At 38.2% G+C, this 27,034-nt stretch overlaps 1 protein-coding gene across 7 annotated transcripts in view; it reads right to left on the minus strand.

Moving 5' to 3' along the window:
• Positions 1–27,034, minus strand: part of BLTP1 (bridge-like lipid transfer protein family member 1) — a 158,929-nt gene that overhangs the window by 6,864 nt on the left and 125,031 nt on the right. For 4 of the 7 annotated variants that reach the window (XM_019741408.3, XM_019741409.3, XM_019741412.3 and 1 more), the window contains 22 exons: positions 25,216–25,325; positions 24,456–24,546; positions 23,880–23,942; positions 21,498–21,751; positions 20,715–20,930; positions 19,354–19,534; positions 18,618–18,819; positions 16,789–16,950; positions 16,148–16,287; positions 14,964–15,165; positions 12,186–12,386; positions 11,479–11,658; positions 9,160–9,297; positions 8,205–8,462; positions 7,186–7,336; positions 6,632–6,789; positions 6,323–6,515; positions 5,888–6,105; positions 3,232–3,483; positions 2,350–2,553; positions 739–933; positions 150–284 (listed from right to left, as the gene is read on the minus strand). In XM_019741408.3, the coding sequence (XP_019596967.3) occupies positions 150–284; positions 739–933; positions 2,350–2,553; positions 3,232–3,483; positions 5,888–6,105; positions 6,323–6,515; positions 6,632–6,789; positions 7,186–7,336; positions 8,205–8,462; positions 9,160–9,297; positions 11,479–11,658; positions 12,186–12,386; positions 14,964–15,165; positions 16,148–16,287; positions 16,789–16,950; positions 18,618–18,819; positions 19,354–19,534; positions 20,715–20,930; positions 21,498–21,751; positions 23,880–23,942; positions 24,456–24,546; positions 25,216–25,325 (3,904 nt within the window). The remainder of the gene's footprint in view (positions 1–149; positions 285–738; positions 934–2,349; positions 2,554–3,231; positions 3,484–5,887; positions 6,106–6,322; positions 6,516–6,631; positions 6,790–7,185; positions 7,337–8,204; positions 8,463–9,159; positions 9,298–11,478; positions 11,659–12,185; positions 12,387–14,963; positions 15,166–16,147; positions 16,288–16,788; positions 16,951–18,617; positions 18,820–19,353; positions 19,535–20,714; positions 20,931–21,497; positions 21,752–23,879; positions 23,943–24,455; positions 24,547–25,215; positions 25,326–27,034) is intronic. The other 3 variants (XM_019741413.3, XM_019741410.3, XM_019741411.3) reach the window with 2 other exon arrangements.

The following is a 27,034-nucleotide window of genomic DNA, read 5'->3' on the forward strand; positions in this document are numbered from 1 at the left end:
TTAGAATTCATAGAGGAAGGAGACACATTGTACTCGTTTTGTCATAAGACCATAAAATTCCATATAAATGACAGACAACTGCCTTTCTTGAAGCTCGAAAAACAAAAACAGAAAAAACCAACCTCCCCAAACAAGAATATGCTACCCACCTTTTTCTTTTTCTTTAAGATAAGCCGACACTAAATCGTGGAGAAACATGATGAGCTCAGCATCCATAGTCACACAGATGTGGTCAGTGAACTCTGTCACCACACTACATTCTACCTTTGGCTTCAGGCTGGGATCTGCAAGGCAAAGTTCCTTTATAGCAGAGATTTCATGAATGAGCCCCTTTCTCACCCGTTAATAAGGGCTTCACATGGGTTTGTGTAAATGAATCCACTTAAATGCAACAACAGAGAAATGAGTAGTTTCTGTATTTACAGAATGATGATTTACAGAATGATGATAGTCGACTGAGCACTTTTCAAGAATATGCCATTTATTCCTCATAAAAACCCCACGAATGAGGTCCTATTATTAGCCCCCATTTTACTGAGGAGAAAGGTGCAAATGGATTAAATCATTTGCCAGAGATCATATGGCTGGCATGAAAATCAATCAATTTGACCCAGGAAATCAATTTCATCAGGTTATATTAATATTACAAAAATAACCTATGGGAAAACAGCAGTAGTTTGAAGTTCCTTTAGTATTTTCTTCGGAACTTTAGAAACTGAAGATGGTTTTCCCACATACCCTGTAATGAAGGTTCTTGTGGTTCTTGAACATGAATGGATTTAAAGTCGAGCTGCATCCTTGGTAACGCAAAGATAGTCTCTGTTTCATGATTGTAGCTAGAACCTCCTCGGAAGCCACTCAGCAAACTGGAATTCTTCACCATAGTGCTGTTCTCAGTGTTATTAGCATCAACATTACGAAGTAGGTTTAGCTCTACGTACATAAGAAAGATAGTAAGAATCGAATTAAACCAGTAGGCATTGTAAGCCTATAGCTTTCATGACACCATATACACAGAACTTTTATCATTTCAGAAGTTAGAACATAAAGACATTTTTCAAAACAGTCATATAGAAGCTGTGGTCTTGAGAATCGTTATATATCTCTATATATGTAGATGAGGTACAGATATATTTATACATAAATATAGTGATGTTAATATGTATGTAGTGATTTATACTTATATATATGTATATACACACATATATCACTATTCTCAAGACTGAAGCTTTATAACATGATTTCGGATAAATCCAATAATCCAATCCATTTTTTGTTTCTTGAACTTTAAAATGAATATTATTCTCAACTGAATTCAAGTCTGAATTTAAGAGTTTCATTAATCTCAAAGTTCACCATACATTGAATACTTTACAGAATTTGTGATTAAATGATCCTGACCTTGAAATCAGGTAGAAGTCCTGATTTTCCCCAACATATGTGCTATGATTTCATTATGGTTGTCTTATAAAAATTAGTATTTTTCTAGGTACAAAGGTAGCAGTTCAACATGTTAATAGTCCCTCCATAGTATCCCACCCAAAAAGGATCCCTTCCTCCCAAATCTCTACTTAGAAAGTAGAATAGTCAATACATGCATAAACTAATTTGCTTCTTTATCCTCTTTTGCTCTCAGAACGTTTTTAACAGTCGCTAATCTCTGGGGTTGCCTAATCCATAGTAACTATTTTCCATAGGGCCCAAGTCATCTTTTTCATTTTTAAAAGTCATTTTTAAGTAAAACATTCAAGTCTTAACACGTCTCAATCTAGTCAGCTTTACAATACAACTGAAATGTATTGGTGAAGGCAGTACTGTAAACTTGAACACAAAAACAACCCCAAAATAAAAATTTTCATGACCACAGTATTATAAGACTGATAAATCTAATTAAATGAAAAAGCTCATCAGAACCACTCTCTTTAAACTTCTGACTTCATAGGAATAAAATTATTTGGTTTCATTTTAGTCCATCCATCCTGAACCTTAAGTTTGTGGCATTCTATTACTTAGTTGTGTAATAACTCTCTAAACCTCCAATGTTTAGCATTAGTATGAAAATATTTTTCCAATTATCATAAAGTAAACTTAACTTCTAATTTATTTAAGCCAATTTTATTTTGAATGTTTTCAGTTATATCTAAAATAATTCTACTCTATGAGATGTTGCATCATCAGCATGGTGCAATCATATATAGTATTATTGTTACTTATGTCAGCAGGAGTAAAATGAAACTTTAATTGAAGAAATGAAAATTCTCCCTCCACTTAAATTCTAAACATAGTCAAAAGAGCTCAAACTAGAAAAAAACAAAACAAATCTCTCCAAAAAAAAACCAAACTTCGAACCTTCATTCCTGGTGGCTGTAACATAATTGAACCATTCTTTCACACTTGCAACTCCGTGGGGTGGGTTTTCATGGCGGCGCCTTGTTATCTTGGTTATCGTGGCCATGGGACTTTCCAAAGCTCCACATGGTTTGGTAACCATGGTATTATGGCCCAGGTGAAAATCCAATGTTTGTACAATATATGTAGAATGATCACTAGCGCCTAGAGGGAAGGAAAAGTTTTTAATGTAATGAACTATATTTAGATGCAACAGCTGTGGCCTTAAAGCAACAGATGTAGTAAGTTATACACAGATAAGGAGGGTTGTGAAATTGAGGAGTAAATCAGTGAAGGGGAAAAAAAAAAATCACAAATAATTTTTTCTTCTTTTAGTTATAATGGGATTTATCCCCAGTAAGGGGAAGAACAACCATTTTTTCATTCATCATTAAGAAACCTCTGAGTAGGAATTAAAGCTAAAAGGAACTGGGTTTATCATTGTAAACAGAAGTAAAAGCATACCCTCGCCCATAAAAATTATGATCTTGACTGGCAAATAATTTCCTTATGCTACCACTGTGTCTTCTGTTCATGTTTTCATAAGAAATATTTACAATAACTATTATTATTATGACTATGACCAGCCCCAGCAGCAGAAACTTTAATTGCTTAAGTAAAAAGCAGAGTAGATGGCAAGTTCAGAAATGAGTCCTTTAACACGTCCCAGACTTTATGTAGATACAAAGTGAACTTGACCTGTCAGGTACATGACAACACATAGAGATAGACTTCAGAAATATTAGAAGAAAAAAAGACAAAGACATGAGAAAGAACTGCTTTGCCATATGTTATCATATCAGAAGACAGCAAAGAGTAAAAGCTTAAAAGCTGTCAGTTTACCATCTTCCCAGATTTTCTGAGCTTCAGTCCAAAAAGCAATATTTGGTTCTTCTAAGTGAAAAAGGGCCCAGGATTTTGAACGGAAATTTGGACCATGAAAACAAGCTAGTGTCATATGATTTCCATGTAAGCTCATTGATCCTCCAAACTGCATTCCATCTTCTGGTAATGGGATCTGAAACAAGGATATGTGGCATCCTGACACCACCTTCAATACTCCAGGCCAATGCCGATGGTGGGCCGCATCAAGTACTGCAAGAAAAGCAGAAACCACTTAGCCGCGAGGGCCTCAGGCACATCCTGAATGGGGGTGCGGGGGAGGGGGGACGGGAGGTGGCTGCTTTGTACAGCCAAAGTGACTCAGTTAAGGGATGAAAACAACAATCCAACTGTTGCTTAACATTGAGCAGAAGCTCATAAAGATACAGCCCGGAAAAGACGCTGCATAGGGGTGGAATGAACTAAAGAAAGTAGTAACTTGCTAATAACAATTATAACGTACACTGCTGCAATGATCAATGAATTGCTAAGTGCATGAAATTTTATACGATCTCATAGTAACTGTAAACTAGGCATTTCATCTAGACCTTTTCAAGTGAAGCAGAAGAGGGGTTAGACAAACCAGTGACTAGAAGACCTAGAAATCAAATGCAGATCCCCTGAAAGTACTTTTTTTTTTTTACTCTTTTAAACCCTTGCTACTCAAAAGTGAGGTCTGAGGACCATCAGCATCACCCCAAAACTTGTTAGAAATGCAGGCTCTTACGTCCATGCTGTGCCTACTGGAGCAGAATCTCCAGGTGTTTCAGACACACACTGAAGTTTGGGAAGCACTAATGAGTATTTCCCACTTATTCCAGGACTGCTGTTTCGGGCTGCTTTCCACAGCTCTCATTCTAGATCCAACCAGGGATGACGTGTTGCATTTAGTTGGCATGTTGCTTTAGAGTCTTTTAACCTGAAACAATTTCCTGAAGACTGTCTGCTTGCTTTCCAAGACAAGGGCTTTTTAAAAGAATCCAAGCCAGGTGTCTGGGGAAACTTCCCTCTATTTGTATACGCCTGATACCATTTCTAGTTTTAAAAACCAAAACAAAACAAAACAAAAAAACCAGGGGCTAGAGGAACAAGATAAGTGAAACCACGAGGAAGCAAATGGAAAATACCTCGAAAGCACGGTAGCACATTCTGCGGGACAACTGGCCAGGTGCCTTCACCAAGTCAGGTCATTAAAAAGAGAACCATGCTGAATTAAAAGAGAGTGAAGGCACACAACCAGATGTTTTAACCTGTGATCTTGAGTTGGATATACTCGTTTGGACAAACGAGTTGTAAGGATAATTTTAGGTCAATTGTGGAATGTGGTCAGAGGCTAGAGGACATAAATTGGCAGAATGGAAAGTGGGAGATTGAGTGGAAAAGGTTACAAAACAGTATGAACACTATTTTGGTAAAAAGTACACACATGTATCTAGGTGCACAGAAAAGTATCTGAAAGTTTATGCTCTCAAGTATTCAGTGGTGATTTCTGGGTGGAATGGGATATTTTGAGTTTTTGCGTGTATGTATTTTCTAGTTTTTCTCAATGCACATGTACTGGTTCTGTGAGAATAAGTTATTAACCATTGTCCTGATTCTGACAACTTTGCACCACTTTTACCTCTATCACTAGTTAAAGCCGCCACCGGTGGCCTGGCCTCCTGCATGGCCTCCTTCCTATGGTGATGTAACTCTGGTAACGGTGGTAACGGTAATTACAGTACACGGTCTCCTTACTTCCATTCTCAACCACCTCATGTAGTCTGTGCTCCGCATAGCAGCCACAGTGGTATTTTAAGAAAAGGTAAATCAAATAATATCAAATCTGCTCAGAAGTCTCCAACAGCCACCTACCATATTGAAAATCTTAACTGTGACCCATCTCCCTGAGTTCATGTCCGGCATTTTCCTGCTTGCTCCCTCTGGCCCTGCAGTGGCCACCTTCATGATCCTCTAACCAAGTTTCTTCCTGTCGGAGGAGCTTTGCGCCCTTCAGGTACCTCCCATGCCCATAACTCTCTCAGCAGGTCTTTCACTTCAGAAAAGGCTTCTAAAACAGCTATCCCCGCACACTGTCACGCTCTACTGCCTTCCCCTGCTTTCTTCTTTTTCTTAGCACCTCTCTCCCCCTGCAGTTATCTGGCATTTTCATCACTGAGTCATGGTCTGCCTCCCCCACTGGAACATAACTTTCATAAGGACGGGAACTTTGTCTACCACAGGTGGCCTGACCTGGAACAGCGCTCAACATGGTCGTGCTGAGCACACATTTTCTGATGGAGCTGCTGCGTGAAAAGAATCAGCTGCCTAATGTGACACGTTAACCAAGCCGAACCACAGCTCACGCTCTCCAGCAGAACGTGGTGTGGTCACACTCGGTGTTGCAGGGGCAGGAGTGCGTGTGGTTGCAGATGAGGGTGGCGGGGGAGGTGACACTGAACGACGGCCTCTGCTTCCGCTGCTGGGTTGGGAAATCAGGTTCTCTGCTGAGTGACCAGGAGGAGAGCGGGTGGATCACTTTGTAAGTGTGGAATACAGACATTATTACTTTAAATGAAGACTGTAACATATTTAGTGGAAGACAGGGCACATTGAGAGGCGTAGCTCTAATTCTTACGTTGTTCTTGTGAACTTTTCTCTAGGTTATTCGTCATTGTCTTAGGTGGAAGATAAGGAACTGGTCCCCAGGTCGACAGAGCTCGTTTGCTGGTGTCAAACTGTTGTGTGAAAAATTCCTGGAGCTTCATTCCTATTTTTATCAGATCTGGTGTGGTTGACCGTGATATCATTACTTGGAAAATATCCCACTTCAAATCTCCATGGACAAAAATTTCACTAGAACATAAAACAGAGACCTTACATCTTACGGAAGGAAAACAGTTTCAAAGTACAAGAATAATTCTCGTCCCCACCCAGCTCTTTCAGTCACATTAACTGCATAATATAAAATCATTTTGCAAGAAAAATGAATTGGTTGTACTTTCTCACTTGATGACAGAATATGCTAAGAGCAGTCATGTACAGTGTCCCACACGTGTTTCTGACTAGGTACCTTTTATCGCTTATGCTCGACTCCAGTGTGTTGTAGAGATTGACTTTCCACTCATCCTGAAGCTTGAGGTCAGCATTGCTAAATATGCCCATGAGGATGCTCGAGCCCATGTAATCCACACGGGCTTCCGTCGAACCCATAGTAATCTGGATTTTGTGGCTGGGCTGCTGATTGGGATGCTCAGAAATGTGAGCTGGAAGAGAAATAAGAATTCCTTGTCATAGAAATGCCCAATGGGAAAAACTCATCAAAGCCAATTTTTGAAACGGTTTTTTCAATCTATGTTTCAGCTGTAAAATTTCAACATACCAACCATCTCCAGAGCATTGACATCTATGGTCCCTCCGACGACCCCTCCTTTAGAATCTAACTGTGATCTTCCCAGCCCAACGGACATGCTGATCTCGCGATCTCGGTTACTGCCCACCGACAGCCGGCCCTGGCTCTTCAGCCCACTGGTTGTCCAACTGAAAGAGAGAAAGAGGTTATTAACTAGACATATGGCTTCCAGGGTCATGAATTTAAACAAGAGTTAGATGATTTCACAGTAAAATACATCTCATAAAAACTGTGGTAAATGTTTGAATATTAACATTGATGAGGCTTTTTTCTTAACTAGAAAATTATGCTATTTTCCTTAAAATTTTGTCTCTTTTTAGAACACATATTTCATGCTTTTTATATTATAGTATCTTTAGATTAAGTCATTTTTCAGGATAAAGCAATTTTATATCTTTAATCTACTGTTTTTACTGTCTCAAACATTCCAGCATTATAAACAAGGGTTTTGACTTGCTTTACGACAATATAGGAAAAATTAAAACTAATGATTCATTATATTTTCTTTGTATCGAATAACTTACGTCGTATTTCCCATTACATTACTCATATTCATTTGAACATTTAATTGCTTCAAGTTGATAGCAAACACGACAAGTGTTTCCCATGGGGTTCCTTGTTGACTTGCTGCTTTGTTTGATTTGTTAAAAGGAGTTGATGTCTTTGAAAGTGAATCTAAAAACAGAAAAATCAAATGCACATTTATTCACATAGATGCTTAGCGATTACAAAGCAAAAGCTACTCATCACTATAATCCCAAAACATAAAAATATGATAGTCTTGTATTAAGGCCTAACATTAAATAGCTGTCATATTGCCCGCAAAGCAGTTACCATTTACTGAATGTTTAGAAAGACCTTGAAAGCAATGTGTGACCTCCATTGTATATGCGGGGATTCTGGGGTGTGGGGGGTACAGCAACACAGATCACTCCCCACCTGGGGTTTTCTTAATGAAGGAGGGCATCCTAGTTGCTGCTGCCAAATGGAGGGTGTGAGGTAGGGACTGTTCTGAGAGCAGAGGCCGCTGCGTGCCTGTCTTCTGTGTCTCACGGACTCAGGTACGTCTTGAACCCTGCACTTGTTCATTAGACTCTAATCTTACCTTGTGACCTGAACTAGAGCACTCATGTTTGTGTTCAAACACAAGTTGAGTGCTGAGCACATCAAACAGTTCAAAAAATACTGGGTGAACAAAAGAATGACTGAATGAATTCAAAGACGAACTTTCAATACCAAACATCTTTCACAACATTGTAGGTTTGTTTTACTTCTAAAACTGACTTTACTGCATGGATCACCCTAATAACGCCTCTCTTCCTATCCCTTTTCAAACTACTAGCCATCTAGCTGTCTCTTCTGCTGGCAAATACTTAGAGGGATTTGTTTGGTTTGGAGTATCACCCCAGCCCGTCCACCATCTTCCATAAAAACCTGCAAGAGTGTATCTCCCTGCAGTTGGGACAGAAGTCTGGGAGTCACAAATTACAATTTTTATCTTGGGGGCATGGGAGGGCTGCTGAAACAAAGAGAGCAGTGTTACCTCTTCGGGGAACTGAAGAATCAGACACGCTCCTGGATCTTATGGAAGCTGGGGATTTCAGGCTCTGCGCTGCTGTGCCTGGTGACATGGTGCTGTTTGTCACATGTTCATTGAACACATTGGGTGACTGAGGCATGTGGGTGAAGGAGGCCGACTGACTGGGCTGCTCCCAGGTCCTGCAGTAAGCTTTTCTTGATGATTCGGGGGAAAGATGCTGGCTTACCCCTTCAATGGAATCAGGGGTCCCTGGGCCAGATGCTAATAGAAAAGTGGCAACGAAAACAGAATTAAGGGGGTAAAACCACCATGTTATAAAATAGTAAGTTTCACCACTCTGCCATTTCTGATCACTTTATATATTCCTTCTAATTCTCTATTTGACAACTGTACAGAAGTTTACAGTTTGCAGAGTACATTCCAGCATGTTCTTTAATTCTCACAGAAATCCTAGGACAGGGCTGGAGAGGTACTCTGTTCCCATTTAGAGATGAGGGAACAAACCTAGATCAGATTTCTAATATTTCTATTGTATCATGCTAACTCTACATTTTACTTATACAATATAATCCTACAATGATATCAAAGTCCAAGAGAAAAAATGCAGGCAATATGGTATCATGTCCCCACCATTTTCTGTTTTCCATGTTTAACAGTGATTAACTCGGATGGTATTTTTGCATTTCCAGATTTTACAAAGATTACAGAGTAATCGTTATAGAATAAGTCAGCTGAATGTCATCTCTGAGAGGGCAAGGTTTTTGCCTCACAAGCTTTGACCCACAAAATGTGCTTAGCACATTAGCGGGGTGCAGACATTTGTTGAACAAGGGAATGAACTGCATGGTACAACCTACCAAGTAAGACGAAGTTTGTGTTACCCACTGTGGGTCTTGGTACCATTGTAACCAAAGTGAAAAACAACCAAGTATAAACTACACTTGCGTAACAGGCTTACTTGGCAAATTTATAGTTTGGTCTCCCAGGAACAGGCGTCTGGCAATACTTCTCCTATACCAGGCTCTCGGAAATGCCAGAATTTCACTGAGTCGGCGCATATCGTATTTAAAGGAAGCAGACCCTATATCACAAACAGCTGATACATAAATAAATAAAATTTGTTAGAACAAATTTCCAAAACCTTCATTATTTTTACACAGTAGGTATAATATGAAATGGTACTACAGAACTGAATTATAATGTTACAATTCATGAAATATCAAAATAAGCTGCATGGTATGATTAATGAGTGATAATATGTTCCTTTCACCAATGAGAAAAATAGCACATTCTAACACTATTAGTTCCGTTCCTTTTTTGAGATGACAGCAAGTTGGAATTCTACTATCACTTTACCAGGAAATTCTCAGAGAGGTTCTAAAGATCAGTCTTTAGATAGTTTTTAACTTAAACAAGGGGCTATCCTCAAATACACAAATGAATCATTGGACGAGCTGGGCTACAAACTTCCTCAAAAGTCGCTGCAAACTAAAAGAGCTGTGTGGCAAGAACTACTCCTTTCCGCTTAGACAAAGAGTAGTGACTTGGCAGTGTGAATGCCTCCGGGTGGCCGGTCCCAGGTGCTGTCTGAGCACTCTGCTTCTTGCTGTGTGTCCTGTCTATTCCTCCACGTGGCTTCTGTAGGGTTTACATAGCACCGTCTCCCGCATCGAAGGTCTCTTTCAGCCTGAGCCCATCAGCCAATTGTTTACTTGACCCTTCCACCTGAACGCCCTAGAGGCACTTCATCTATTGCTCTACTACTCCTCACACAATTTGTCCTTAAGCTTGTGGATTCTCTTTTATTCCTCTTGAAAACATTCCATCTTCTCTTTTACTGTCACAATTCAGGCCTTCATCCCCTTGGTCTATTTCAACAGCCTCAAGCACATTTCCTCTCCCATTTTTCATACTACTATCAACTCTTCCTAAAACACCATTCTGAACCATCATCCCCTTATACAAAAGTACATAATCAGATGTTAATTGCATAATTCATATACAATTTTGCCTTATTTTTTGTGCTCAGAACACTTAACATGAGATCTATCCTCCTAACAGATGTTTAAGTGTATAATTCAATATTGTTATCTTTGGGGGTGATGTTGTCATCCCATTTCTTTAAAAACCTCTAATGACTTCTCACAGCCCACAGGACCAGAATCCTATCTGTCGCCTGGCATCTGAGACCCCCCGCCCCCAATCTGGCCCTGGTCTGCTTTACCAGCTCTACATCGAGCCGACTCCTCTCCCCCTCCAGCCCCACCTACTTTGTACAACCAATCAAATGCTCTTGCATACCCATGCTTCAGCTTCAGTGAACCAAAGTATAATTCAAAGGCATACTTTTCAATGCTTCTGTGCCATTAAATACCATGTTGCCATAGCCAAGAATATTCCTATATAATTTTGAAGATCTGGCCCAAATATTTCCTTTGTGAAGCCATCTCTCATCTCTCATATTAAACAAAATTTATTGTTTCCTTCCTTTTCATGAACCTGTATTATAGCATTTATCACACTGGACTGTCATTTATCTGTGTGCTCTTCAGACACTGCCTTACGCATGCCTGCACCTCAATCACCCAGCAGAGTGCCTGCCACAAGCTCACCGTAAAATACAGACTGTTTGTTGAATGAATACTGGGTTGAGTGTACTTACTGTATTTGTTTAACAATTTTCAAAGTTCACTCTCACAGTATTCTAAATGCTTCCAAATGTTCCACATGCATTTAATTTTAAATACTCCAAAAGTTCTTTGCCCATAGTCATATAGCTGGTTACAAAGCTAGCAATACACAGGCATACGAATCAGGAGTTTATGACACTCAGCAAATTATTTTTAACTCATCCTTCTTCAGTGTTTTAAGAAATTTACAATTAGAAAATCAAATAAAGTCAGAAATTGTACCAATTCATGGTAGAGAAGTGACGAAGCAGTTCTCAGTGATTTAATTAGGCATGTTTTAGCCCTCAGGTGACATTTCTATGTATTTATCTAACACTGATTACTTGGACTGAGAGAGAACATGAGGCTGGACTGTCACTGTTCTCTTTTATATTAATTCATTACTAAAAGCTCAATATTACATTTAATATTTAAACTCATAAATGATATTTATAAATAAATTTACTAATAAGTTTATTCATAAATTTAATATTAAATAAATTTATTTAATAAATAAAGCATAAATTTAATATTTAAACACTTAAAAAGGAGGTCTTTTTTAATTCTGGAAAACAATATTTTAATTAAAACACTATAAAATTGAATACCAGATATATTTATCAGCGTGGTGTCCATTTTGCTTGCAGACTTGTTTATAGACTGACTTTCAAAAAATGAGGCACCTCCTGAACGCCTTATCCGAGACAAACTCACTTTTACAAACTCAAGGTTTATACTCAATGAGTCTTTTCGACCAGTGACTGAAGTGGGTTCTTCATCCACATTCCCTTTAAAAAGAACACAAACACACATACATGTATCCATATACATGCACACACACATGAAATACCCAAAACACTGGAACATGCCATTAATTAAAATCACCTAAGTGAGGTAAATAGCAGAATGATCTACTGAGCATTTTTAGCGGTAAAATCTGCACTTTAAAAGTCAGTGAAATTTAAGGTCTCTAATAGCGATAATAATAATAAAAGTCTCATTTTAAATTAACAAACATGATGCACACACTTGAAAATCTTACTATTTGTAGGCTATCATTTCTTATACAAATAGACGTCAGATCCAAAGAGATTACTGTGCTGTGTTTATCAATTATAAAACATTCTGAGTTTTAAAATTTTTGTATAATTCATTTACTTGACTTATTTTTTTTCATATTTCTACTTATTTGTAGAGACAGAAAAGAGGAGAAAAATTTTAGTTGCTGATCTTGTTTTTCAATATCCATTATTAAAGGTATCATGATTTCTGAAAAGACAGTAGGTTTGAAGAAGACGCAAACAGCCGAGCATACCTAGTCCTCCCGATGCAGGCGTGAGGCCAGAGACGGCGGTTTTTTGCTTCCCTGCTCCGTAAGGATGAAACACATAAAGGGAGAAGTCGGACATGCACGCAGTGAAGCTCAGACCGGACGAGCTGCTGCTGGGAGTGCTGAGATCGGACTGACTGCTGCTGTGCCGACTCCTGCCTAGGGGACTGCCCAGTCCTGACGAGCCTGCAGGGAACACAGCAGACCCCAAATATTTGTAAGCCACAGAAAACAAAAGAAGCCTATCACTAATGTCGTCTCGAGTACCACACATGACTTGAAAATAAAATAGAAATTCTCAAACATTAAGTCATCAGTAGATTTAAATCCTTGAAAACACAATGAGGGCTTAGATGTACTTTCCAGTTAATTTACTCCGGAAACCAGGGTTGAATACCCTGTTCATCTCTGAAACAATTATATATATGTGTGAGTGGCCAACTCCATGGCTTCCTGTTTCTTCTGTCTGCACTACGGGAAGCCTGCTGTGGATGAGGTACAACATAACTGGGGTTTAAGCAAAGGGGGACACCAAATTAAAGAAACCAAAATTGTACAGTTGGAGTCCACATTTCAGTAGGAAACAGTGGAAACAGAGCAAAGCACACACAGGCTCAAAGTGAAAGCTCTCTTTGCCTTACAGAATCAAGTGTCCTCAGTGGCAACATTACCATGGGCGGACAGGCTAATTCCAAATATGCTTTAAACTTCAAAACATGAGGCCATCTGAAAAGAGCATTATGTGATTTTGGTGATGACTCCAAAATACGCGTGTCCAGCTCGGACCCCCTCTGCACGTATGTGTACGTTGCAGCCAGTTCCCTGACATCCTACGAGAACGGGTCACAGGCATTCAGCGCTTATCATGTCGGAAACTGAACTCTTCTTCATCTTTTCCCACAATCTCCTTTTCTTCAATGTTTCCCATCTCCACTAAGTGATATTTCCATGCAAATAGCTCAACCTGAACCCTGGGGGTTATCTGTCATCCTTCCCACTTTTAACTTCCTTTTGTACAATTTATTACCATATCATTTCTATGTCTAACAATTTCTGTGTCCAACATGTATGTATCAAGCCGTCTATTTCCCTCCGTCTCACTACTGCTATTCTAGCCTAATAGCAGGAATGATCAGTTGTGGACGGCTGACCCGGCCCACTGCTCTCCTCCTGGAGAGCGCTGTCACACTGCAGGGGCACTAGTGATCGAAAAGTGGGACTCAGAATCACACGCGTGTCCCTGCTCAATCACTAGCGACCCCTCGCACAATTGTTCTCTGCCAGTCTACCCCTTGTTCACCACGGTCCACTTAGACTCGTCCTATTTTATTCTTCCAAGTTACCGAACTCTTTCCTGCTTCATGCATTTTTTATCTCTACTTGGAGTGTTCCTTCTCCTAACTCTGCCGAGCTAACTCATACCCACCTACTTCCCGTTTCCACTCATTATATGCTTGTTTGCTTATTATCTGTTTCTCCAAATTCAGTTTTAAGTTCCACATTAGCAGGGACAGTGCCTGGTAGCTGAGTTCATTACTTTATGTCCAAACCCCAGCACTGACTTAGACAGACCCCAGAACGTTCCACAAAGATCCTTTGAAAGAATGGCTACTGTCATAACCTATACTTTTTATACATTTATTCTTATCATCATTCCTTCTTGCAAGTTTTATGATAAAATGAGCAGTGCTATTTCCTTTTTTTTCTGAAGCATCAAAATGTGGGCATGAAAAATAGTTGCTCATTTCATATTCCTTTCAGTATACATTAATAGCATAGTATGGATACACTGCTATAATAATTTAAGTGTTAATAATTTGTTTTGTCATTAAGAAAAAAAACTGAATGTTTCAACAGAGAAATGGGCATGGATATATTCCCCACCCCCAAATAGCCAATGAAGTAATACAATATAAATTAGAAGAATAAAATCCCACTGTAGTCCATCACATTAACAATGACTATAAATAAACTTAAAGCACAATGTTGGGAAGGCTACAGTGAACATGGCATCCACACACACCGCGGTTAGGATGCAGAAATCTTACAGTCTCACTGGAGAGGAAAATGTATCAAAAGTTTAAAAATGTTCACACGCTCTGACTCAGGGATTCCACTTTTCAGAATTTATACTAAGCCTGTTTCCAAATACTTATATACAAAGATACTCATCTCAGCACTATTTACCAAATAAAAACAAAAAGTCCAGGGAGCCTTAATATATGATCAAGATGATGGCATATATCATGCTGTCTTTAAAGCTATTTTAGAGATGAATATTTAGAAACGTACACTTGAAATCTTTATTATTTTCTAACCAATGTCACCCCAATAAGTTTAATAAAATATAAATAAAACAAAAAATATGTATGTATACTTGATATAATTTTAATTCAGTGTGATAAGAAATCCTTGCCAGATAACACTGCATCTCTTACTTTCCATTTAAAAAACTGTAAAAACAGCATAAAACAAAACATGAAAAAGGACTTGCGCTTATCATTATATGAGTTACTTCAGAAGGCTGGCAGTGCGTACATTCAAGCCAACTACAAAATGCTACCCAACTGCCATCTACTTGTGACAAAATATACTCAAAACTTTGATCTACTGTAGATTTTTTTCTATAAATACTCTAATTCTCAAATATTCTCCCTTCCGAACCAATCTATTTAGAAGTATATACTAATTACTATTAAAAATGCTTTTAAAAATAGCCTTTGGTTCTATGCCAGCGGCCTAGAAAGAAGGCCATCTGTGTACCTGGAGTCCCGGTTTTGCTGGCACAGGCCTTTGTCCCACTCTGAGAAGTGCTGCCTCCAGGGGATAAAGTCTCTGCAGGGCACACGGTCCCTAACGTCTCCAGTTCTCCCCGGTTTGAAGAAAACACCAAGTCCAGGGATGGCAGCTTTAGCATGCATTCCACTCTGGATACTGGTAAACAGCTAAACTTGATCTGTGAGGGCTAAAAAAAAAAAAAGGTTAGGAACGAGGTGGTTAAAAAAATTTCACACCGTATTCCAAACATTACATTGCTGTTTCAGTCCACATATATTGAATTTAGTAACACATAAAAGGACTTTGTGTCTAATGTACTTGCTCTCTTAAACAGACACATGAGACATTAACCAATGTGTTAACGAAGTGGTATCATTTCAAAAAATCTAAATATGTGAGAAGCTATCTTTGATAAATATTTAGACATTTAGATAATTCAGAACATTAAAGATGTTTATGTTCACATAATAGTTGTTCATAATCAAGTCTTTTAAAGGAAGTGATTTTCCTTACACTAAAATTTAAAAAGACTGTTGTATTCATAAAAGTGTTATAGACTCTCAAGCCCTCACCCACAAAAGGAAGCTCTTTGGCCAAACTGCTAAATAGGAAATGGTTTGACACTTAGCGTTTCTTTTATTCTTGAGATTGATTATAAGATTTTAATGGAGGGTAAACTAAATAAACCCTGATGGTTAGATACAAGCGGTTTTTAAATCCTCCTTAATTAATGGACTCATTCAGATGCTAATATGTACTCCCAAAGGCCTATTGATAGGACTGCATTCTAGAATAAAATACATAAAACTCACCTAATTCTTAGGAAAAATCTAACAAAGGTATTATTGTGAGTTTATATCGCAATTACACTTTGTATCTGCTCAAAAAGGACCATGGTGGCAAAAACAGTGCCATAATAAAAAAGACATAAATGCAAAAAAAGTGTTTTAACATATATTTTCATTTTTGCCCCAAAAGTATGAGATCTAAACTTTGAAAACCCAAGGCTCTGTGAAACTCCTCAGCAGAAAAGTAAACACACACATACAAGTGCATGTGAACTTCCCAGACATTCTGGAAACCTCAGCCATGAGAGGAAGTAATGTGGGAGGGTTCAACAAACTTAAGCAGAACAGCTTTCTCTCCGACATAGAGGAGTGAGTGCACACCTGAACTCGCACGTACACCACCACGTCCACAGGGAAGGAGGAGTAGGCAGACGTGGAAGACGACACCAACGATGTCGTCGACTCTTCCATGGGGTCTGGTATTTCAAAATGTCCCATGTCTTCGTCTTGGGAGCTGACAGCTGTTGAAATATTTAGTTTTAAGTTTGATCACGAGGGCATGTGCTGAGAGACCCTCTTCCCCTGTGCAAGTCAGTGCTGAGCCCCGGTGAGAGCACACAGGACATGCCTCGCAGCCGCTCGTGCTGCGCACCTGCCCAGGCGAACTGCTGGCTCCTCCAAACCCTGAGCCCTGCTACTACAGCCAACACGTCCAAAGAACCGGGAATGACACCTCTGCCCTCAAGGGCTTTCCAGCCCAAGAGACACACCTGAGACCTAAGGATGTCATTTTGTCATTAACTAGCTGTGGCCGTGGGAATATCATCCAACCTCACCAGTACTTAGTTTCTCTATTTTAAACGGGAACTAGGTGATCTCATGTTCTTTTTCAGGTTTATGATTCTTTTATATTATCATTGAATCTATTATGGAATAACATATAATACCTTACGAACTCCTTCTAAGAACTAGGGTCCCAAAATTTTGTGATGGGAAAGCAAATCTACAAGGAAGATACTCACTTGTATAATTCCTTTCAATTGGTGTAATTGGGATAGTTTCCAAAGCCTTTTCCAGAAAGTCTAACAGGCAGGGACTAATAACCATTTCTTCTGGCAATGACTGAAGTGCTACCCAGGCATATAACTTGGCTGTTTTCACTCCTCCACTTCCTTTTCCTTTGGCTAGAACAATGAAAAATGTGAGGAGAATTTAACAAATAGTTCCCATAAAACATAGGATCATTTTGTGAGAAATTAGAATTATATGACAGTTTAATCAGGTGAAGCACCTTATACTTGAAACCATACGAGAGTGTAATAAAAATGGCAGGTTGATAGAAATGGCGTATCAGTTAGAATACAAAGACGACTAACGATGTATATATAACACAACAGTTATTCCTACTTGCTCTAGCTCACAAAGTTTGGCTCAGTTTTTCAAGTTGATACTTTGCTAAGTTTCTCGTTAGCATTATTTTGTGTACTTAAGAAGATACAGAGAACTCTGACAAACAATATTTTGTGACAAGCGAGGAAAAATGTCACTGTTTTCAGGCTTTCCTATGTCCTTGCTGTTCTTAGCTCGTACATATGGCATGAACGCTTCCCTACGTGGGCTGCTATCTCACTCATATTCCACATCAGACTTGGCTAACTTTGGCTTAGGTTTCCAACTCCAACATATATTAATTTTGTAAACCTAGGACGGAAACTCAACGTCCATGAACCTTAACTTTCCTCATTTATAAAATGGGGATAATTCCTGTCCTGCACTTAACAGACGTAGATGTGCCTTGACAATTGAAAACTGATATAAAAAAGTTAGGCATTGTTATCAGGATTACTGGCTATTTTAAAAGATTTATATATCAAGTTCCATCTCCCAAATGAAACCTTTTCAAATAATTCCTGTCCAGTCTGATACTCCCTTTTTTGGGAAATTGTATATGTAAGGTAGTGCTCATGTGGTGCAGTAGCCAGATTCCAAAGTAGCTTCCAATGGCCCTTTCCTCCTGGTAGTCACGCCTCGCGTAGCTCCCTCCCACACGGAGCAGGCCTCAGCTGTATGGTCACTAAGATACTGTGGGCCTGAGTGCTGGTATGTGACTTCCGAGGCTGAGCCAGGAAAGACATCGCGGCTTCAGCCATGTTCTCTTTTGGATCACTTCTTCTAAGGGAAGTCAGCTGCCCTGTCACAAGAACGTTCAAGCAGCCCAGGGTGGGGCCTGAAGCATCCGCTGGCAGCTGTGTGGTGTGGACAGGACTTGCTGGGAGCAGATGTTCCAGACCCAGTTGAGCATTCAGATGACAGCAGCCCTAGTCAACAGTTCGTCTGCAACTTCACAAGCGAGTGTGAGGTTAGATTCACCCAGCTAAACTGCTCCTAAAACTCTGATCCACAGAAACTGTTTGAGGTTATATGCCACCAAGTTTGGGATGATTTGTTATGCAATGATAATTGATAAATGTGGTCAAAACCACTGTACTCTGTCTTGTATAAGTTTGATGTGTAAGTTTTTGTATAAGTTTCCATCTAAATCACAAGCTCCAAAATTGGGACTACATAAAACTTTTTCTAAATATACATAGATCTAAAAATATTAAATAAATATTTAGTATATTAAGTTGATTTTAGCAATGGATATTCAAAGGTAATTATCAACTCGAAAATGAGCCAAAAATAGTTGGCCCAGATTTCCATATATGAACTTTGTACAGTCAGTATTGCATCTATGTCCTTTTTTCTTAAACATGTGAATTTGAAAGAAAGTCTCACTAGAGCAAGTAGGTGATGAGCAAAAATTAAGTTATGAAAAACATGAAAAATAGAGTAGAGTTTCCTTAAATACCTGAGGGGATAGGTGGGGGTTGGGGAGGAAGTAAGGTGTTAGTCTTGCTCTGGACAGTGCAGGGCAAAGGAGGAGAAGGAGGACACGCGGCACTGTCTTTCATACCATACAGCTTGGACTCTTTCGAGAGGGTTCTGGGCAAGGAGGATCCTCTGGAGGCATTCGGTGATTCGGTCTTTAGCGTCTTGGAATTGTAATGCAACTGGATTGAAGGAAATAAACTTTCACAATTAAAAGCATGCAGAGGAGGAAAACCAAGAAGTGTAGAAAAATGTGGCAGAAAAACACTGGTCAGGAGTCAGAAGACCCAGTTCCAGTTTGTACAAGTCAGCTTTGTGATCCTAGCAAGTTTCTTAGCTTTTTTCATTTTTAAAATTCAAAGCGTGTCCCAACTAATATTTAAAATTCTTTCTAGCTTAACATTCTAGGATTTGTTAATTCTAGAATCTAAAAAAATAGTTTAATGAAGTTGCACCAGGCAAGGTGTGGCAAATTTGTTATGAATATGAATGTATGAAAAATAAATAACTTATTTCTGCCAAAATTTCATGGAAAAAGCTGTGTAAAAGAAGTGGCGACCTTCAATTTGCTGTTCTTATGTTCAAAATATGGCGATGTTAGAGAAAAATGTTGGAAAGTCTCATTTTAACATACTGGAGAAGGAAGAACAGTCATGATAGAAAATAAACAATAACACTAATAATCTAATCCCGTACCCTAGACATTTAGGTTTTACCTTTACATCAACTCCAGGAATGTAAAATACCGTTGTCTCTAAGTCACTAGGCTTTGTCTGGAGAGATGATGGCACTTTCTTGCCACTCATTAAATGGGTAGTAGAAGCATAATTAGTTTGAAACTTCTTCTTTTTTGAAGGAGAATCTTGATCTAAACTCCTGGAACTTCTATCGTAACTCCTATAAATAGAAAAATGTTGTACCTTTTTAAAAAAAGGACATTTATTTCTTTCCTTTTGTTTAAATTCAAACTGCTGTTTATACAGTAAATAAAATGTGGTTCTTCATTAATTGAAGTTGAAAAGCTAAAGCTTCTCAGTGTCTCCAGCTCAACTGGCTTACGCCTGGCACGGAGGACGTTTCTGCTGTATGTTCCATAATTCACAGTGCAGTTACCTTTATTCTTTGCTGAGGTCACAATTGTTTCACATGCATATATAGTAGGTTGAAGCAAATGAGATTGCTGAATTCATTATGATTTATTAGGGTTCAATAAAAAACAAACAGTCATCTTTTTATCATCACTACCACATTTGTAAGAATTTAACTGTTTAAAGTGCCTTTTTATCTTCTCATTTTATAAAAGCCTCCTCTGACAAATAGGCCATTTAAAAATCTTTTATTACAGAAAACTTCCAACACTTGAATAGAAAGAATGGCATAATGAACCCCCATGGGTCTATCCCCACCTTCAAAGACTGCCAGCATCCCGCACTCCTTGTTTCATCTGTGTTTCCATCCCCTCCCCACCCACCCACCCACCCAGTTAGCTCTGTTTCCTTAGAATTCTTTTTCAGATTAGGAAAGAAAAGCAAAACAAAAATCTGAAGAAAAAAATAACCTAACGTTAAACCTGTGTATAGCACCATTTATTTAATGATGGAGACAATGGCAAGCTGCAGTGACATGCTGGACAGCGTCCCAGAATACTGAGGCCTCTGGTGCAGCTGATTCCCAGTTGTTCTTGTTTCTTTATGGAGCCATCAAAACTCCCAATAACCAAGATATATCTGAGTACGGCACTGTTCTTTCAAGTAGAAGTGTGTACAATACAAGGCAGAGACTAATTGAGAAATTCATACTTGTTTAAAGGAGAATTCTAGACATACAACTATTTTAGTCAACACATTTTCTAGACTCTAAATCAGACATCCATTGCTAGTCACCAGAAAGAAATATATACTTGTTTAAAGAAATAATAAGTTATGCAAATAACCACTCAACCATTACGACTATGATTAAATCTTCTCTTTAAATCTGCATCTTGGGATGTAAGGGGGAGAGTTTATTGTAATTCCGTGACTTATAAATAGTATTTCTAACAAATGAAATTACATGTGCCCTTTTCTGATCAATTTACCTTCTCAAGCTTATATCATCATGTTCTTGTAGGAGGGTAGTTGGGTGGAGCACACATTTTCCACTATCAATTTCAACCCGTATGTCAAGTTCAAAGTCGATATTTCTCTCTGTAGCTGTGCCACTAAGACTTCGGTTAACCGGTGCTGTCGGCCAGCGTTCTGTGAACAGCTGATGAACAGCAGCAAAGCCTGTTGCTTTTTTACGAGAAGTATGTCTACAGAAAGAACAACTGGTCATTACATTGTAATAAAACAAGGGAGCATTTTTAACGAACTATTTTCCAACATGGCACGTGTGAGCAACAGTCTGTAAATAAATTTTACTATTTTATAAATTCACACATATACTCAACTAGCTCACGCTAACTGAAGTTTTTCCTAAGTGTAACGGAGTCACATTTCATTCAGCTGCTCTGTACCGAGAGCTGTGATGTCCCAGGCAGCGTTCTGGGGGCCGAGTACACAGGACCCACTGACTGCTGTGACGGAGGCTGATGGCAGTGTATGCAGCACATTCTACAATTTGGGAGATTTCATTTCTGCACATGGAATTTTGCAAATTTTACAAATCTTCCCAGATTTTATTAAGATACAGAAGAACAGGAAAAGAAAAAAATAATGCCATACAGAGCCAAATTACATTAGTAAGCCATTAGTCTCACTCTGGCTACCCACATTAAGATTTTCTTTCTGTGAAAATCAGCAGTTATATACAAAGCTTTAAGCTCAGTTCTAGACTCTGCAATCCTACGTAAGGATCTTCAAACAAAAAGGCTACTCACGAAGGTTTCCTGTAAATATAAAACCTTTCCCTCTCGTGGTCTTCATCCTTTTCGTCCTTCTCGGAGTCCTCACTGGTAGAAGACAAACTGTCCTCCCGGCGGCCCTCTTCAGGTTGGAAAGCGACGCCGGGTGGAAAGGCTCCTGGAGTTCTGGGAGAACTGAACACGGAGTACGGCCCTTCGCTAGGTGATGAGTAATGCGGCGGACCTTCAACGGTTACCGACAAAAGGTCCAGTTCCGTCTCCTCTGGAAACTGGATGTCAAAAGAGCAAATAGGAATCAGGTTCCAATTATGAATCTCTTCTCAATTAAAAGAAGAGCAAACATATGTTTAAACATTTAAAAATTTTCTCAGAGTTGAATTTCCTCACTCTGAACTGAAAGAAAGGTCAGATTAAGAACATAGGAAATGGCACACCAAGGAAGGAAGCAGGTCAAACCACAGAAAGCCACACCGCCGACATTCTATGCATTAGAGTGAAATTTGACTTTATATAAGCAGGTATCATATTAATTTGCACATACTGTAATTATTTCAAGCACAAATTAAACATGCTCTGGAGACAAAGGATACAATGTGATTCACCATCAAATCCGAAGGCCAGAGAGCAGTTAGTGATGGAAGAGCATGCAGATGTCTGTACAGAATGACACGTGCTTGTAGGGGACTTTTGTAGACATGTCTTTTAAAAGTGAGTCCCTAACGGGTTGAAGAAAGCAAATAGTTTTATAATCCAACATATCACTCAATGGAGCTTCTGATACTGTGTATTAAGGTGAATAGTTTGTATAAACACCATGTCACTAACTGAGGACTGCACCTGGAGGCTACTGTACTTAAGGATGTAAAAGAAACAACAAAATTTCCTATGACCTATTTTCAATTCCCAATTCTGAGAGTTGCTTGAATATCCTTTGACAATGTGATAAGCCTTTGTAAAGCGTAATGTGCAAGGTGACACAACTTATTGATGCTACAATTAGGTAGTGAGTGAAATTCTAATTTCCTAGTTCAAAATTTCAAACATTTGCAGAATTCAGCGTTGCTTCAATTTTTATAATATACATGCTATTTAGTAAATAAGTAAACCAGACTTTATCAGAACATCTTCAATTTTTAAAACTGTGGTAAGAGTTCATGTAGATAGGTATCCCTTTGTTTTATATTTATTCTATATTTAACAATGCCTTAATGATCTATTTTGTAATTTGTGATTTTTATATACTATTTTTATAAAGTGTATGCTGCTATTTAAAAATAGGACCAAGAAGTGTAGAAAAATGTGGCAGAAAAACACTGGTCAATCAATTCAAATATTAATGCATTTAAAAATTACTTAATCATCTCCCAATATAGACACACACACACACATATATATATACACATACATATATATATATTGAATCATTAGTCTGTATACCTGAAATTAAGATAATATTATATGTCAATTATATCAATTTTTTAAATGTTGGACATGAGAAAAAAAAGAATCAACTTAATTAGTACAATCCATTCAATTTACTGTAAATGATTTATTTCCAAGTTTACTTTTAGATAAAAAAGGACATGTTTATCAAACTCACTATATTATAATCTAATAGTTCGAAAACAAAATTCAGTGCAACTAAATTCAGTGGAACTATAGGATATATACTGAGACTCTAGGTTAGGGAGAAGGGAAACAAAATATATGTGGACTAAGTACCAGTTTTTAAACGGAACTTGCCAGAAAATTTCCGGACAAAGGTTTATATAACTGGTATGTAGATACATTTTTAAAATTCAGTTTTACTTGTATGACTTTTATTTAGGGAAAATATTTGGCTCATAAAAACGTTAATTCACTTTATAAATGACTGTTGCACATTTTCCACACTGTTTTGAACACGACAATAATTTTTTAAGTGGATTGTTTTTATACAATTTTTTATACCAGTGACTCGTAAGAAATAACACTCAATGGCTGATTTGTTGTTGTGAGCTAGGTTTGATTTTAGTTCAAACTAGTTAACTAATTTCTTTTTTTAAGAAAAGATTATTCATTTTGTAGTTGAATGTGGGGAAAAGAGATTCATTTAGGGATATGCTAATAACTGTAATAAAGTCCATTTTCTGGTTTACGATTTGGTTGAGTTAATTTGGTAAGCTGACTTAGTCTTTCAATGTTGGACATTAAATACTTAATATTAAACTAGAAAGAAGTGTAGAACTAAAATATGTTTATGCAAGAGCTTATGTAGCTCAAACAATCTTAACTCTTTATATAAAATATTTTTGAGGTCTGAGTTTAGTATGAAACGAGAGGAAGACATTTTGAAAGTAGATTTTCAAGGTGGTTAATTAGTTTTAAAGCAGAATTTGTGTTGTTCTTAATAAGTACCTGAAAATACCCTTCCCCAGGACAGCTGGATTGTGGTGTGCTTCCCCATACTGTTTTTTTCAACTTAATTAAAATAATAAAAAAAAATTATAAATACTTATAAAAACAAAACAATGGTTTAAAAGTACATAAATATACAAAAAACAAAACAAATATTTTTAGTATTCTATAAAATTAGAATACAACTTTGAAGCTGACCTTCTTGCTTCTGGTTTTTGTTATTATCTCTACACATTCTACATTAAAGTATACAAGCAATAAAATATGTATAAACCTTCCACATTTACATTTGTGTATAAGGCCTAATTTAATGGGGATTCACAATCGAAAGAAAAATTATTCAACAAAACATTTCTACGTAAAGAGCAAGCAGCTGGGTTTTTATTCTACACATGAAACACTAACCCGCGGGCAGTGCCCTGCTGCTACTTGGTAACAAACAGACATCAACCATCACAGTCCAAACTTTCACTGTACGTAGGAGTTAGTTTTTTGAAATGGTATAGCTATTATAATTCTGGAATTACTAAATATTATTTAGCACTGTGTATCTCTAATAAATAATCACTCTCTTACTGTATCTTGGATATTGAAAGTTACTCTGGGCCCAGGGGATGCTGCATCCACACGGATTTCCGGGAGCTCCTCAGTTTCTCCTACTCGAGAACTGTAAGTAACATATGAAGTTATAAAACATTAACATTCTTGTTGGAAAAAACCCCTGGACTTTACAAAAGTCTGATTCATGACATTAATGTTCTATTTCTAAATATTTACCTTACCCAAGGGTTGAACTTTTGGTATCCTATTTCTTAACCGTTGGTATCCCATTAAAAAAATATATTCAATGTTTTGAGTAACAAAAAATTTCCTAAAACTAAGCCATATAAAAAAGAATTTATAATTTTTACTTTATAGTGATCTATTAGTAACACAGTATTATTCTTCAATAGTATGTAAAATTTCCCATTTTTTCATATGCTAAATATGTGTATAATCGTGCGTTTTCTAAAATGACTAACTTAGAGCTACAGCTACTAACATGCACACTTTCATTTCTTTGGAGAGTCTAGAAGTTTACACAAAAACTTGTCTAAATAGCAATGTACTTCATGACTAAAAAGCACACAATGATTGTGGTATAAATGTGATGGAGGAATTCTTCAAGTAAACTTCTTAGTGTGACAGCATCCACTATTACAGGTATTTGACTAATAAGGTCCGTATTTGCGATCATCATTTTATAATTTCCCCAAGTAGAGCACAATAAATAAGTGGTGGGCTTTGGTAAAGGAGTCAGACATTATTACTTGGCTCATTGGTTGGGATATATTACCTTGCCCTTTCCATTCGCTTAAGAGGTGGTCTTCCAGAGGCAGAAATGGTTTTCGACCGGTTGTAACTTGGTTTGTAACCCAAACCCCACTTATCCTTTAGGGAAGCAGCCTAACGAAACGGGAGAGAAAAAGGGTGATTTAAGGCAGTTGTTTACTGTTGTAATATCTGATTTCAGATAAAATATTCTACTACAAACATGTTAGCTCATTTCCCCCAGGTCAATAGCAAGTTACTTTAAACGTCACTTAATCCAGGCAGATCAAAGGAGTGCATGAATCAGCTACTCTTTAATCCTCATGTCAATGAGGAGAGCTGTACAATGGAAATGCGAGCCACCAGCTAGCCTGAGAGAAGAGAAAAAAGATTGAGGGGGGTGAGGGGGATAGAAACAAGAGGAAAAGAAAGGAAATGATTAGAACCGAAAGCAAAGAGGAAGGAAATGAGAATTACAAGAAAAGAGGAAAAGAAGTAGGGGGGAGTGACCCTCAATCATCTGAAGTACCCCCCAGGGGCACCCCTGCAACAGAACTCTTCACCACAGGAAAGGAAGTGGTGATCTGAACTCTCTCCTGTCTCCAGATCCCGCTTCTGCAAAGGTGACTACCTGCAACAAGGGCTCAAACACAGTGAAGACGTACAATGCAGGACCGAACGGCAATGGAGGGGACGCTCCAAAGGACACCAATGCTAAGAACCCAGGTGTAGCTTCACTGATTTCCCTAATCCGCTCTACCTAGCTTTATTCTCAGCAGTCAGTTACCAAGTATGAACTACCTTATAGACAGTATGCGATCAATATCTTAATTACAATGTATGATCATGAGGTACGTAGCTGCAAAAATTTTAAATACAGAATTATGCATTATAGATCACTATCCATTTATTAGTATCAGAAGCCAGGGATAACTCAAATTGGATTTTAACGGTAATTTAAATAATTTAGAACAGTATTCAAACTAGGTTGTCTGGGACTTTGGGGCGATCAAGGAAAGAAAGTTCAAGCCAATAAACACTGGATCCCTGTACGCTTCCCCCCTTCCTCTGACCCAGCAGCTCTGATTGAATCTGTTTCTATGTATTGGGGTGCCAACCAAAATCCTTATTCTAGTAAAAAATGGAGGACTCTGCTGATTATTAAAAAGAAGGTTAAGAACCCATTTATCTTTTTTTAAGAAAATAGCTTTTCTACTAACAAGACCACCCTGACCCAAAGCAACCTATCTCCATTTGAGTAAGTTTTAGAATTATTTTCTCCTATGTGATTATGGTATATCTGCATATTTATTTCAATTGTTCAACCACTGGACTCAACCCCAGAAAAATGTGGTAGCAGTGGGGGTCAGAGAGAAAGAAGTTCTCCTTTCAGAGACTCAAACTCTAGTAAGGGCGACTAGACCCGCAAATAGTAAAGATAAGAATGAGGTACTGAGAACACACAGTGGCTGAGGGGTAACAATTGAGGGGATGGGATGGGGGAAGAGAGGACATCTCAAAAGACTTCACATTTCAGTTAGAGACTAAAAGGAAAGTCTGACTGCATGAAAGGCAGATAAAACACGGTGGCTAAGGGCATAGACTGCAGGGTCCTACTGTTTGGAATTGACTCTTGGTTCCATTGGGACTACTGGCTGTATAACCTTGGTCACATTACTTGACCTCTGTTTCTCAGTTTCCTCATCTTTAAAATGGGGAAAATAATACAAGCTACCCCACAGGGGTCTTGTAAGGAGCTCATGGGTTATTGAAAGTCAAGCGCTTTAAACAGTGCCTGGTATATAGCAGATACGAGATGCACAAACCAGGTGGTATTATCACCA

Source organism: Rhinolophus sinicus, chromosome 15 (assembly GCF_057876585.1).
Source record: "Rhinolophus sinicus isolate RSI-liver-muscle chromosome 15, RSI-T2T, whole genome shotgun sequence".
NCBI classification, from domain to species: Eukaryota; Metazoa; Chordata; class Mammalia; order Chiroptera; family Rhinolophidae; genus Rhinolophus; species Rhinolophus sinicus.